The 12,455-nt window shown below is 38.6% G+C and overlaps 1 protein-coding gene across 3 annotated transcripts in view; it reads right to left on the bottom strand.

Moving 5' to 3' along the window:
* Positions 1 to 11,121, bottom strand: part of MASTL (microtubule associated serine/threonine kinase like) — a 34,130-nt gene extending 23,009 nt beyond the window's left edge. For 2 of the 3 annotated variants that reach the window (XM_001375979.5, XM_007504837.3), the window contains exons 1-3: positions 10,752 to 11,113; positions 7,010 to 7,147; positions 767 to 906 (exon numbers count right to left, since the gene is read on the bottom strand). In XM_001375979.5, coding sequence (XP_001376016.3) covers positions 767 to 906; positions 7,010 to 7,147; positions 10,752 to 10,997 — 524 coding nt within the window. In that variant the 5' untranslated portion in view covers positions 10,998 to 11,113. Of the gene's footprint in view, positions 1 to 766; positions 907 to 7,009; positions 7,148 to 10,751 lie in introns of all 3 variants that reach the window. The other variant, XR_008912418.1, reaches the window with a different exon arrangement.
* Between the last annotated feature and the right edge of the window lie 1,334 nt (positions 11,122 to 12,455).

Raw genomic sequence — 12,455 nt, 5'->3', positions numbered from 1 at the left:
TCATAAATACTGGCAAGGCCAGCTTCTTATGACTTAAAAGTCTTCTAACTCTCTCCAAAATACATGTATTTACATCCTACCTTTCTAAAAATCCCACCTAAAAAAGCATTAGGTAAATGATCACATCTCAACAACAAAATATTCTCTGCACTTGCCACTCTGAATATCTAAGCTAAGACAGATGCCATCTACTGATGTCATCCCTGAGTTTGTTTTGAACTATATATGTCCTGTATTAGGTTCCAACCCAATTTTACTTATATGACCTTCTTATTATCTCTTTAGAGAAGGCAGAAGGACAAAAACAAAAACAAACAAAAACAAAAAAAACTCGTATTTGGGAATACGAGTTGATAGAACTGGTGAGGTTAAAAAAAAAGACACTAAGATTAAGAGATTCTGCTCTATCAAGCCTAATTCACTAAAAATAACAGACTAGCTAGATTAGTGCAAGGCCCTTTAGGAGGCAGCACAATCAAGCATTTAATACCATTCCAATAAATGCTATGCTATGGCCCTAGTAATTCTTCCAAAGCAGCAAGAGGAATGTTGCAGAACAGGCAATAATATGCATATAATGGAATAATAAAGCAAATTCACAAATCCATCCAGATTACTAGTAAACTTTTAAGTCTCTCACTGTATAGGTAATAATTATATTAATTATAAGTAATTATTCCAAAATACATTCAATATAGTACTGTAGTATAAACTATCACACTGTCAGATAAATATTTACAGAGACTAAAATTAAGTCTGCCTTTACCTGTGGATTATTCCATGTCTATGAAGGTAATCTAGAGCTAGTGCTACTTCGGAAATATATTTTACAGCCATTTCTTCATCAAAATAACCATATATATGTAAGAGAGATTTGACATCTCCACCAATTAGATATTCCATCACCTGTCACAAAAGAAATTATACATTTTTAAAAATTATAACTATTTTAAACATATTAACCATTGCATTATAATTTGCAATATAAGTTAATAGAACATTTAAATTTACATGATGGTACACTACAATATAATCACAAAACCAAGTAATTAGGAATATACCCTTCAGGAAACTTCACTATCTTCTAGACCAGTGATGGCAAACCTTTTAGAGACCTTAGAGACAGATTGCCCAAACTGCAACCCTTGTGCCCCATGTGAGCCCCCTGTCTTACTCCAGACAAGGGAAGGAGGAAACACTCCCACTGGGCTACTGAGCAGAGGGGAAGATCATATGAAAAATGTTCTTAGACACATGTGGAGAGGGGGAGGGAAGCAGTCCCCTCTATCACACTCTGGCACACGTGCCATAGGTTCACTCTAAACAATGGGCTTCAAATTTTTTTGATCATGCAACCACACATCATATATTTATTTATTTAATATAACAGTATGAATGGAGGGATTAGTCTTAGAATCAAGAAGAGTTTCCTTATAAGTATGAAATGAAATCACAAGTCCAGTACCCATTGCTGTAAAGTATATAGATGTACTAATATATAAGTAATTCTCTCCATTATCAAATTTAGAACAAAATAGAGATTTTAAAAGAATGATATAAAGATGAAATAATTAGGTGATTACTTCATCTTAGAGTTGATAGGGAGCCACTGGAATTTAGTGAGTAGGGAAATGATATGATCAAATCCTCACTTGAGGAAATTCATTTTGACAACTAGGTGAAATATTAATTAAAGAGGGACTAGAGGTAAAAAAAAACAATAGGAGGCTCTTGTCCAGGAGAAAGGTAATGAGGTTCTAAACTAGGATGGTAGTTACATGAATAGAAAGAAAAGAACAGCTGAAAGAGATATTTTAGAAAGAGAAATGAGAAGGTTTGGCAACTCAAATATACAAGATGAAGGAGAGCAAGGAATCCTTTGAAGTTGACACTGCAGTTGTGCCTGGGTGACTGGAAGGATGGTGATGCTCCAAATAATAATAGGGAAATTCAGAAAAGAAATAGATTTGGAGGGAAAGGTAATGTAAAGATGTCTACAATGAAACCTGAAACTCATCCAAGCTTGCTAATTCTATGGGACTCATTCTGTACTACCCAAAAGAAAAAGGTAGAGGGCCTCCTAAGAACACCTGCAACAGCTACAAGGTAACTGGACAGGCAGTTTCTTCCCATTGGAGCCTGAAAAGCTGCTGCTGTGCAAACCTAAGTTGTTAATCACAGTAAGAGGCTAAGGACAAGCTTGAAAGAAAGGGGAAAATTTGGAGTCTGCATAGCAGAAGGAGGGATCAGAGTGGGGATGCTGGGTATAGCTTTAGTTGTGTTGGAAAGAAGTCCCACGACTGGCTATCAAGTGCAAACTATCTTCCCACCTTCCAATCGGTTGATCACACAACTCCCTGGGGTCATGCCGCAGCATCACCTTTGAAGATCACAAATCTAGAATCCTTTTGGATTTCATACTACTCTTCTCATAAAAGTTCACAGTCAAATCACTTCTATAATTCTTCATAAATTTAAACTTGATATTGCCCTGAAGAAGACAAAAGGAAACGTACTTCCCTCCCTTCTTTGCAAAGGTAGGAAACAATAGATATGGAAAACTATAAATAATGTTACTTAGATGATAAGTTGAAGAGTTTTGTTTAAATGCCTTTTCCTCCTTATTTCTTATTCTTTGTTACATGGGACAACTTTGTGGGAAAGGATATATATATATATATATATATATATACATATATATATATATATATAGTGTCTCAAAAGGCTTAGTCTAGGGGGCAGTTGGGTGGCTCAGTGGATTGAGAGCCAGACCTAGAGATGGGAAGTCCTGGGTTCAAATCCGATCTCAGACACTTTCCAGCTGTGTGACCCTGGGCAAGTCACTTAACCCCCATTGCCTAGCCCTTACCACTCTTCTGCCTTGGAACCAATACACAGTATTGATTCTAAGATAGAAAGTAAGGGTTAAAAAAAGGATTAGACTAGTTTTAAGCTATTAAAACTTAAAGCTTGGGACATTTTATATTTATAAACAAATATGATAAACAAAAGATACTTATAGAAATTTAAAAATATAACAAGTGTAAGCTTAATAACATCTTTCATCTCCAGGACAAATTTCTCACTTGAAACAAGTTAACATACCAACCAAAATATAAACTTCTCCCAAATCACAGCTTCAATAAGTTATCTTTAGAGTTCCAGAAGAAGTTTGCATGTGAAAAATAAATATCTGTTCAAGAATATTCTCTTAGAGGATTAGAATCCCCTATATCTCTGTACTCTAGCACCTAAGACAGTGCTAGGAATATAGCAAGCACTAAGTTATTGCTTGTTGGCTTAATTGTAGGATATCCTCATGCACTTGCCTGGATTTCTCTGTTTAGACTAAAATCTCTTTTCAATACTCATTGTTCCTGGTTATCCAGATCACTCTCCAAGTTTCTAGTGTAACAGAATTGTGGTTCAATGGTATGAAAAAATAAAGGGGGAGGGAGAGGAATACTACATGTTTAGAACCAAGCAATTCCTTTGGAACATCTAAGTTTTACAATGAACATCTAAGTAAGAATCATCTATTCTAAAAATCCACAAAAAAATAAGCATCACATAAACTGCAAATTTGAAATAATTAAGCAACAATTATCAAATTTTTTCAGAATATCAATTAATCAAAAAGCATTTAATAAGCACCTATGAGATGCCCAGAACTATGTTAGAACTAGGATATAAAGATCAATATAAATAGCTGTCGATACAAAGGCAAAGAAAGAAATGATTCTATCCTGCAAATATTGAGTCTATCAAAAAAGATAAATGATGCACACATGGACACATAAAGAGTATATTGTACAGGCTGTACAGGCCTAGAGACGAGAGGTCCTAGGTTCAAATCTGACCTCAGACACTTCTTAGCTGTGCTGTGTGACCCTGAGCAAGTCACTTAACACCTATTGCCTAGCCCTTACTGTTCTTCTATCTTAGAACCAATACATAGTTTTGGTTCTAAGATGGAAGGTAATATAATATTTAAAATTATGAGGCTGTTTATAGCATAATAACTTTATTAAATCAAAGTAGTAGTAAAGAGAGGGAAAGTTAGGAGAGAAGTAGAGGGATACTTAACTTTCTAATCTACGGTTGCCATTTATGGGCCTCTAGCTGAACTCCAACAAGGGTCCATTCTACTCTCCACATTCACGCCAAAGACCTCAACTTCCTGCCTGGTCTCCCCTTATAAGCTGTTTTCTCCACCCACCAACTGTCACACATCATATCTCAAGAACCAGTCATAGTTTCTAAATTTGCCTGGGCCACCCAGGGAGCAGTGCCTGTCAAATCCGTTTCCTGTCTCATTGGTTCCTTAATTTCCTTTCTCTGAGGGCTCATCTATACCTGAATTTACTCATTGGTAGTTGACCTCCAGGACACTGAGAGAAGATGTTAAAAAAAAAAAGTGACACTGGAGAGAGAGAAATTTGCTTCTGACAGTAAAGGTTAAAAAAAAAAAGTATATTGTGTGTTGGGGGTGGGAGAGACAGGGGCAGCTAGGTGGCTAAAGTGAATAGAGCCAGGTCTGGGTGACCCTGGGCAAGTCACTTAACCCCCATTACCTAACCCTTGCTGCTCTTCTACCTTAACAGTTGATTCTAGGACAGAAGGTAAGGATTTAAGGAAAAAATAAAGAGTATATAGCTATGATTCACATAGTGCTTTGAGGAGGAGACTTAGCTCTAGCAGCTAAGGGGGTTGTGAATCAGCAAAGACTTCTTGTCAAAGATGTGATTGTTAAATTTATGGTTGGACTGAATATTTAATTGGTTGCCAGGGATTTAATTTCTAAATTACAGAAATGAATTACTAAAGTAAAATGGAATTTATGGTAGTACATAAGCCAAGTAGTGAAGGAAACAAGGAATTCTAAGGGAAAGAAATGAGGGAAAGTTTATTCCAGACTTGAGAGATTGGATATAGAGTATTATGTTTGAGAAATAGAAAGAAGGATCTTTGGCAGAACTACAAAAGAAGAATGCATAAAGTGGCTGGAATTTAAATCTGCTGGCAGATATTTACTAGCTGTGTAACCCTGGGCAAGTCACTTAACCTCTCTGTGCCTCAGTTTTCTGATCTGTAAAATGGGAATAACAGCACCCACCTCCTAGTATTGCTGTAAGAATAAAATGAGTTAATATTTGTAAGGCACTTTGCAAACCTTAAAGCACTATAAAAAGTTATTATTGTTATTATTATTATTATGCTAAAGGTAATACAGAGTGCAAGAAATTTAGTAGGAGAGTAACATGGTCAGGACTACAATCTGGCAACTAGTCTCTCTCATTTTTCCCTATCCTATCTATTAGCTCTCTACCACCTCCAACTTATTTTGTCTTCTCAAACCATTTGTAAGATTATTTGGCCAGTCATACTCTATTTGCAGGGAGCATGCAGCTATTAGATTTGCTTACATGTTTATGGTCCAAATTTTCCCTTAAATGTAAAAGTATTAAAAATGCTTTGGGTAAGCCAGAAAAATACAGAGTGCTAAATATAAACTTCAACATTTATATACTGAAACATTCATGTCTGATGCTTCTTAGATTCATAATTTTAAAAATCTTAAAAAAAAAACATAAAAAATGAACCAAAAATGTATGAGCTCTGTTTTGGACATTGAATTTGAGATACCTCTGGGATATTTGATGCCCATAGGCAGTTAGTGAGGTGGAATTAGACTAGCTCAAGAGAGACTAAGGTTGGAAATAAAAATCTTATTAACATCTGCATAGAAAATAATAATTGAACCCATAGAAGCAGGAGAGGTCACCAAAAATGAGAAAATATAAAGAGAAAAGTACTTCACCCAAAACCTTGAGGTATGCCCACTCATAGATAGGAGGTCTGATGTGGATAATAGAAGACCAAAAAAGACTGAGAAATGGTGGGATAGGTAAAGGGAGAACTAGCAAAATCCTTGGAGAAGGGAGGATGAGGAATGACTAATGGACTTGGTAATTAAGAATTCCTGGACAATTAATTCATTCCATCAATTTTTACCTAATAACATATACATGCAAAAATTTTTATCAAAATTAATGGAAAGGACAGTACTGTTCTTAATGAAATACCAATGTTGCCTCACCATTCATTCATTCCAAAAACAAAAGTATTGTCAGAGTAGTACAATATTCTCAAAAATCACTTTTAAAATCACTGTCATCTCTTACTGCTATCTCTCAGAACTCCACAGTGACAGTGAACCTTTGGGAACTTTTTAGGGATCCAGTGCCCCTCCCCACCTACCCAGACTTTGTGCCTATGCCCTACCACCCACCCCCATTGTGTGCCCCACCCCACACCTCAACTGCATGCCCACCCCACCCCTGGGTCTAGGAGTAGGGCCTAGATGGCAACTAGCTGTATTGACTTAGAATCTTGAACCCTAGAGACTACATTTCCCACAATCCCCTTTTCCTTTTCCTGTTTGTGCATCTCCTTAAGTGGAGGCAGTTTTAGAGTTTCTATTTCCGCTCACACAGCTCTCTCTCTGGCTTGGTACTATCTGGAAGGAGGGAGCCTTTTGGGTGCTTGCTGGAGTTTTAAAAATTTTTAATAAATAGTACTAAAATAATACTTGGAGTATTGGATATTAAATTTAATCTTTACATAGCCAAGCCAGGGCTAAGCTCCAATAGCAAGTTCCAGTGCTTCATACCCTTCCCTTGCAGGGGTGGGGAAGTTGGGGGGTGGGGGGGTGTTTGGGCAGGGCAGATGGGACCAGGCTACTGACTCTGGGCCAGCCACACTCCAACCCTACAGTGGTAGAGAGAGGCTTGACTGCCCCACTCCCCTCATTTGGGGTTCCCAGGGGCCTGCATGAGCCTACAGAGAGATTTCTGCATGCCATCTTTGGCACGTGTGCCATAGGTCCACCACAACAATTCTATAACATTGCAACAACTCCTTAACATTTTTTAACTGCAAGGCTACAAATATTGGGTACTCACATCCTTGTTTTATTAATTTAAAAAGTTTCTAGTTTTCTACTCACCAAGTAGACATTGTTGGCAGACTGTAGTGAATAGTACAAATGGACAATAAAGGGACTCTTGCTGAGTGCCAGGGCATCTCTCTCTGCTTGGACTTGATGAGTCATGTTTTTGTTGATCATATCTGCTTTTTTGACAACCTATAAAAAGAGCCATGATACTTAGTATGTGAATTGTTTCAATCATTAAGATACTTTTGTGTTTGGACATCATAAGATCAAATAAATTGATGAAGACGGATGATTCACTTACCTAACCTAAATACTTTAAGAGTAAAACCAAAATTAAAGCAAATTAGTAACATGGCTCATACAGCCTAGAAAAACCAAGAGGCCTCAGTTCTGCCCTATGTTTACTATCTCTGAAACCTCTCATATATCTTAGATTCTGCAACTGTAAAAGGAAGTTAGGTATTACTTACTTCAGAGAGCTGTTATAAAGTAAAGAGACAGCCACATGGCCTGGCCTTTCTAGGGAATTATATGTTTCAAGAAACCAGAGAACAAGGGGTAGCAATAGAGAGAGACAACAAATCAGTGGGAAGGAAATCTTGGGCCAAGCCAGGAGACAAAGAAACTAAAGCTCACAGCAGTGACAAAGCAACACATTAGTTTCTGAATCACACATCCTAAGAATAGTCAACTGTTAATTATTCTTAAGTGCTTACCTTCTTGGAGAGGAAATCCCACAAAGGGTAGGACGATAAGTCTAGAGTACAATATAAGATACTGGGAGTGTGAGACTCACCCAAAGTATTTTATCTTCCTGCTTAGGAATGAGCATGGGTGCTACTGTAAATATGAAGAAATATAATGGTGGCTGGAGAAAGGAAGCCCATTGGATAGGGAAAAAGAGTTGTTTTAACATCTATGTGCTTGGGTTTGAGATTTTTTTGTATTTTTTATCCAGTTAAATAAAATGTGTCCTATATTTGAAAATAAATAAGGATAAAGAATTTATATACAAATTTGGTTTGATCTTTTTGATAGAAAGGTGAAATACCAGAAATTATGTAACTAAATCATTGTTTTCCTAGTAGCCCTACACACTTCCTCATTAAATATATAGATAGGTACATTTGTACTTTTATTATTTATTTCTAGTATTTTCTTTTTAAATTTTGAGTTCCAAATTCCCTCCCATAACTCCTCCACCCACCGAAAAAACAAGCAACTTATCAATTATCCAGGTAGTTACACAAAATATATTTCCATATTAGTCATATTATTGGACCAATCACTATTCTACCACTAATTCATTAGTGTACCTATTTTTCCCTCATCCCTGCCAGTATTTATCATTTCTGATAGACGTGAGGTGGTACCTCAGAGTTGTTTTAATTTGCCTTACTCTAATCAATAGTGATTTAGACAGTTTTTTCATATGACTATATAGCTTTAATTTCTTCTATAAACTGCCTATTTATATGCTGTGAACATTACCAAAATGGTGGTTGGCTCTTATAAATTCAACTCAGTTCAATACTCAGTATATATTTGAGCAACAAGGCCATTATCAGAAACACTTGCTATGAAAAATTTTGACACCACTTCATTATCAATGGTACTTTTTAAAAGCAAAATGTAGTAAATGCCTGGGTTATCCCTTTTAATTAGGTCTATTTTTGTTTTTGCTTTGTCTAAGATCACAATCATGCCTCTACCATTTTTTTTTAGTTCAGCTGAAGCATACTAAATTATGCTTCAACCCTTTATTTTTAACTTTGTTTTTCTCCTTCAAGTGTGTCTCTATTAAACAATATGTTGTAGGATTCTGGATTCTAATCCGCTCTTCTGTCTGTGTCTGTTTTATGGGTGAGCTCATCCCATTCACAGTTATGATTACTGCATATTTCCCTCCATCCCATTTTCTTCTATTTCTTCTCTCTCAAGCCTGTCTCTCCTCAAAAGTCCCTTTTGTTTCTAACTACTGTCTTCCTTAATCTATCCCCTCCTTATCACTTTCCCTACCCCTTCTCTTCCTATTCCCCTATTGGATAAGCTACATTTCTATACACAACAGAGTGTGTATACATACATACATACACACACACCTTCTTCCCTCTTTGACTCAATTCCATTGAGAATGAAGTTCTAGCATTGCTGCTTCCTCCAATTCCCCTTCTACTATAAAAGCTCTTCTTTGCTTGCTTCTTTTTATGTGAGAAAAATTTCCCTGTGCTATCTCTCCTTTTTCCCTCTGTGTATATGTGATGTATAGATCAACACCAATAGGAAATATCCCATACTCTTCCTCTCCTCAGGGCATAAATAATCTCTCTTTATGGGGCAACTAGGTGGCTCAGTAGATTAAGAAAGTCCTGGGTTCAAATCTGACATGACCCTAGGCAAGTCACTTACCCCCACTCCCTAGTCCTTACTGCTCTTCGACCTTGGAATCAATATACAATATTATAAGGGTTTTTAAAACAAAAATAAAAGATGACTGGAGGATACACAGCACAATGCCAATCAGTTCAATTAACATTAGTGATCAGAAGAGGAATGTGTAAAATATGGCTTTTGATTGACGATGAACATGCCATTATGGTTTCTTTTACTTCTTGTCCTCTGCTCCTTAAGAGCACTCACATAATTGGATTATGAGAAGCAAGTCAAATAGCTATGACTTCTTAGGAAATTATGTTCTAACACAAATCAGCAAATGTCGGATCTCTGAAAGAAATGACATGAGTCTGTCACTTTTATAATAGCAATTATTATAAGAGCATAATAATATTTAAGCTAGAATGGCCTTCTTGCTGCTGCCAATTTCATCTGTTGCCCAAGTAACTTTGCACAGTCTGATCCTTAGAACTTGAGTAAAGGCTCTTTAGGTGCAGTGCATATATTTAGTCTTTCTGTGTACATACACCCAGTACTTAGCATAGAGCTTGGCACATGGTGGGAGGTTAATAAATTCTTGATGTCTGACTGCAATATATATGCTTAGTTCCCTTAAAAGCCCATCTTGGGTGTCACCTCCTGTGCTGAGATCTTCGAGTTTTTCTTCCTCAAAATTCTCTTGTATTTATCTGAATATTCATTGTATCCCCAGGAAAGTGTAAGGTCCTTGGAAGTTGGTACTATATGCGTTTGTATATTCCCAGTGTCGAGCTAGGTGTGCTGCACAAAGCTGGAACTTACCCGTTTGCTGAGTTTAATCCTAAAATGGATTTGCGACCCCTATGTGAGCATTCCTTTGGTAAGGCAGAGCACAGCCAAGCATACTTGGCCACTGGGTGATTACTGGGCGTGACATCGCTAAGTGCACCAACTAATAAGTTAGGAACTTCCCTAGCTTCTGCTGGGCCTTAATAAAGCACCAAATGGAATCAGTTTTATCTCCTGTTCTCACCAATTGACCCGTCCATCTTCAATTTGCCCATACATTGCACTAATAACATCTTCCACTACAGAGATTCTCCAAAGTTTCCGGTTTGTAATGTGTTGCAGCCTCCTCTTGCCTACCCATAGCCTCCTCTTCTTCATCATCCTGTTAACATTTATATAGGTTTTTAAGGCTTGCAAAGCGATTTACAAATGTTATCTCAGAAAGTAGTTATTATTAGCTCCATTTACAGAAGAGACTGAGGTTGCCAGCGGTGTGAGTTGCCCTTCGTTTCACAGAGGACAAAATGGTCCTTCTGGTCTCTAAACAGCTCAGAGATGGGTGCATCCAGCTCCCGCCCATACCCCCCACCCCTCCGCAGCGGGGCAAGGATTCGCCCGGCCTCCCCCTCACCTTCACGGCGTACAGCTTGTCGCCTTTCCGCGCCAGGTATACTTTCCCGAAGGCCCCGCGGCTGATGGGCTTCATGATAGCAAATTCCTCAATGGAGGGGGGTCTCGGCACCGAGATCTGCTTCAGCTGCGCCTCCGAGTCGTCTCCGTCACCGCCGCCGCCGCCTGAGACTGACTTTTGGCCGCCCGAAGCGCTCGGCTTCTCGCCACCTTCTCGCTCGGCGCTCGGGTCGCTAGCCATCTCCATCCCGGGGCTCCCCCCAACTCACAACAGACAGACTGGTTCCTGAAGCAGGCGCTCCCGCTCCGCAGGTTCAAAGCAGAGCTCCGCCCCGCCGCCAGCATACGCTTAGGGCGTATTTGCGTCGCCGCGCTTCGTCGTGTTGAGCGTCGGCGTGCGGATGGGCGTGAGCTAGCGCTCCCGATGACGTGGTGGCTTCTGGGAGCCGAGGAATTAAGATGCTTTTGGCTTTGTGGTACCCCTGAGTTTTACTTACTCCAGCTCTCAGTCTTGGAAGAAAGGACTAGCTGTGAACTCGGGGTCGGCTAACGTCTTGCGTCCTGCCATCCCTGACATGTCTTAGATGATAAACTACACCGAATAGCCTTTACTTTTATATATTTTTAAAGGCTTTTTAAACCTGGAGTGTGTGTCCCACAACATATGTAGCATATGGCGCCTGTAAAAGTGGGGAAATAAAGTCACCAAAGTCACTGATGATAAGGAGTTAAGTCAAAGCAGTTAGGTGGCTAGAGCCTAGTGGATAGAGCACCAAGGTCTGGAATCAGGACGACCTTGCATTCAAATCCCACTTCAGACAGTCACTAGCTGTGTGTGACCCTGGGCCAGTCACTTAACTTCTATTAGCTTAATCCTCTGAAGGAAAAGGCAAACCACTCCAGTATCTACCAAAAGCAAAACAAAAACCATGCAGAGTCATAAAGAGTTGGACACAGCTGAACAGAAACAAAAAAAGTGGTTAAATGGAAGTGGGGTGCTAGTCACAGGAGGCTAACAGTAGGGGAATGCAACCAGAGAAGAGATTCCCCAAACTCTTTCCCACAATGTCTTCCAAAGAGTTCCACTTTGCAACTTTAACCCATTTTTCTTAGCTCTGCTCTCTGAACCAAACTACTTACCTTTTCCACAGAACAGTCTGTCAATAGTTGGATGTGCCTTGCCCATAATAGGGACTTAATGCATATTTATTGAATTGAAGGATGAGAGAAAAAAGAATTGAAAATGGCCTGGCACAGAACCTTGATAGAGGTGACTAGCAAAGGTGATATATTAGCAAGAGAAGAACCAGGAAGGCCCAGTATTAAGAAAGCCTAGGAAGTTGTGAGCTTTCAATAGAAGATGGTGATTCAAATGCTACAGAAAGGTCAAAGATAATGGAAAAAAAAATTTAAGAGAAAGGAAGGAAGGAAGGGAGGAAGGAAGAAAGGAAGGAAATTGATGGCAATCAAGAGGCATATTGTGATATGGAAATCACTTTAAAAGACTGATATATATTAATTTAAGGTCGCCAAGGAATTCAGTTATGTAATTCCTAAATGAAAACTCAAGTCAGCAGTCAACCTTTTATGGAGTTTTAATTACAAACAGTAGGAAGAAAGGTATTAGAGAGAGAGAGAGAGAGAGAGAGAGAGAGAGAAAGAGAGAGAAAGGGGAGAGAAGGGAATAGGGCTTAAATACCCACTC

This window comes from Monodelphis domestica, chromosome 5 (genome assembly GCF_027887165.1).
Source record: "Monodelphis domestica isolate mMonDom1 chromosome 5, mMonDom1.pri, whole genome shotgun sequence".
Classification (NCBI taxonomy): Eukaryota; Metazoa; Chordata; class Mammalia; order Didelphimorphia; family Didelphidae; genus Monodelphis; species Monodelphis domestica.
This window is presented reverse-complemented; position numbering and strand designations above follow the sequence as displayed.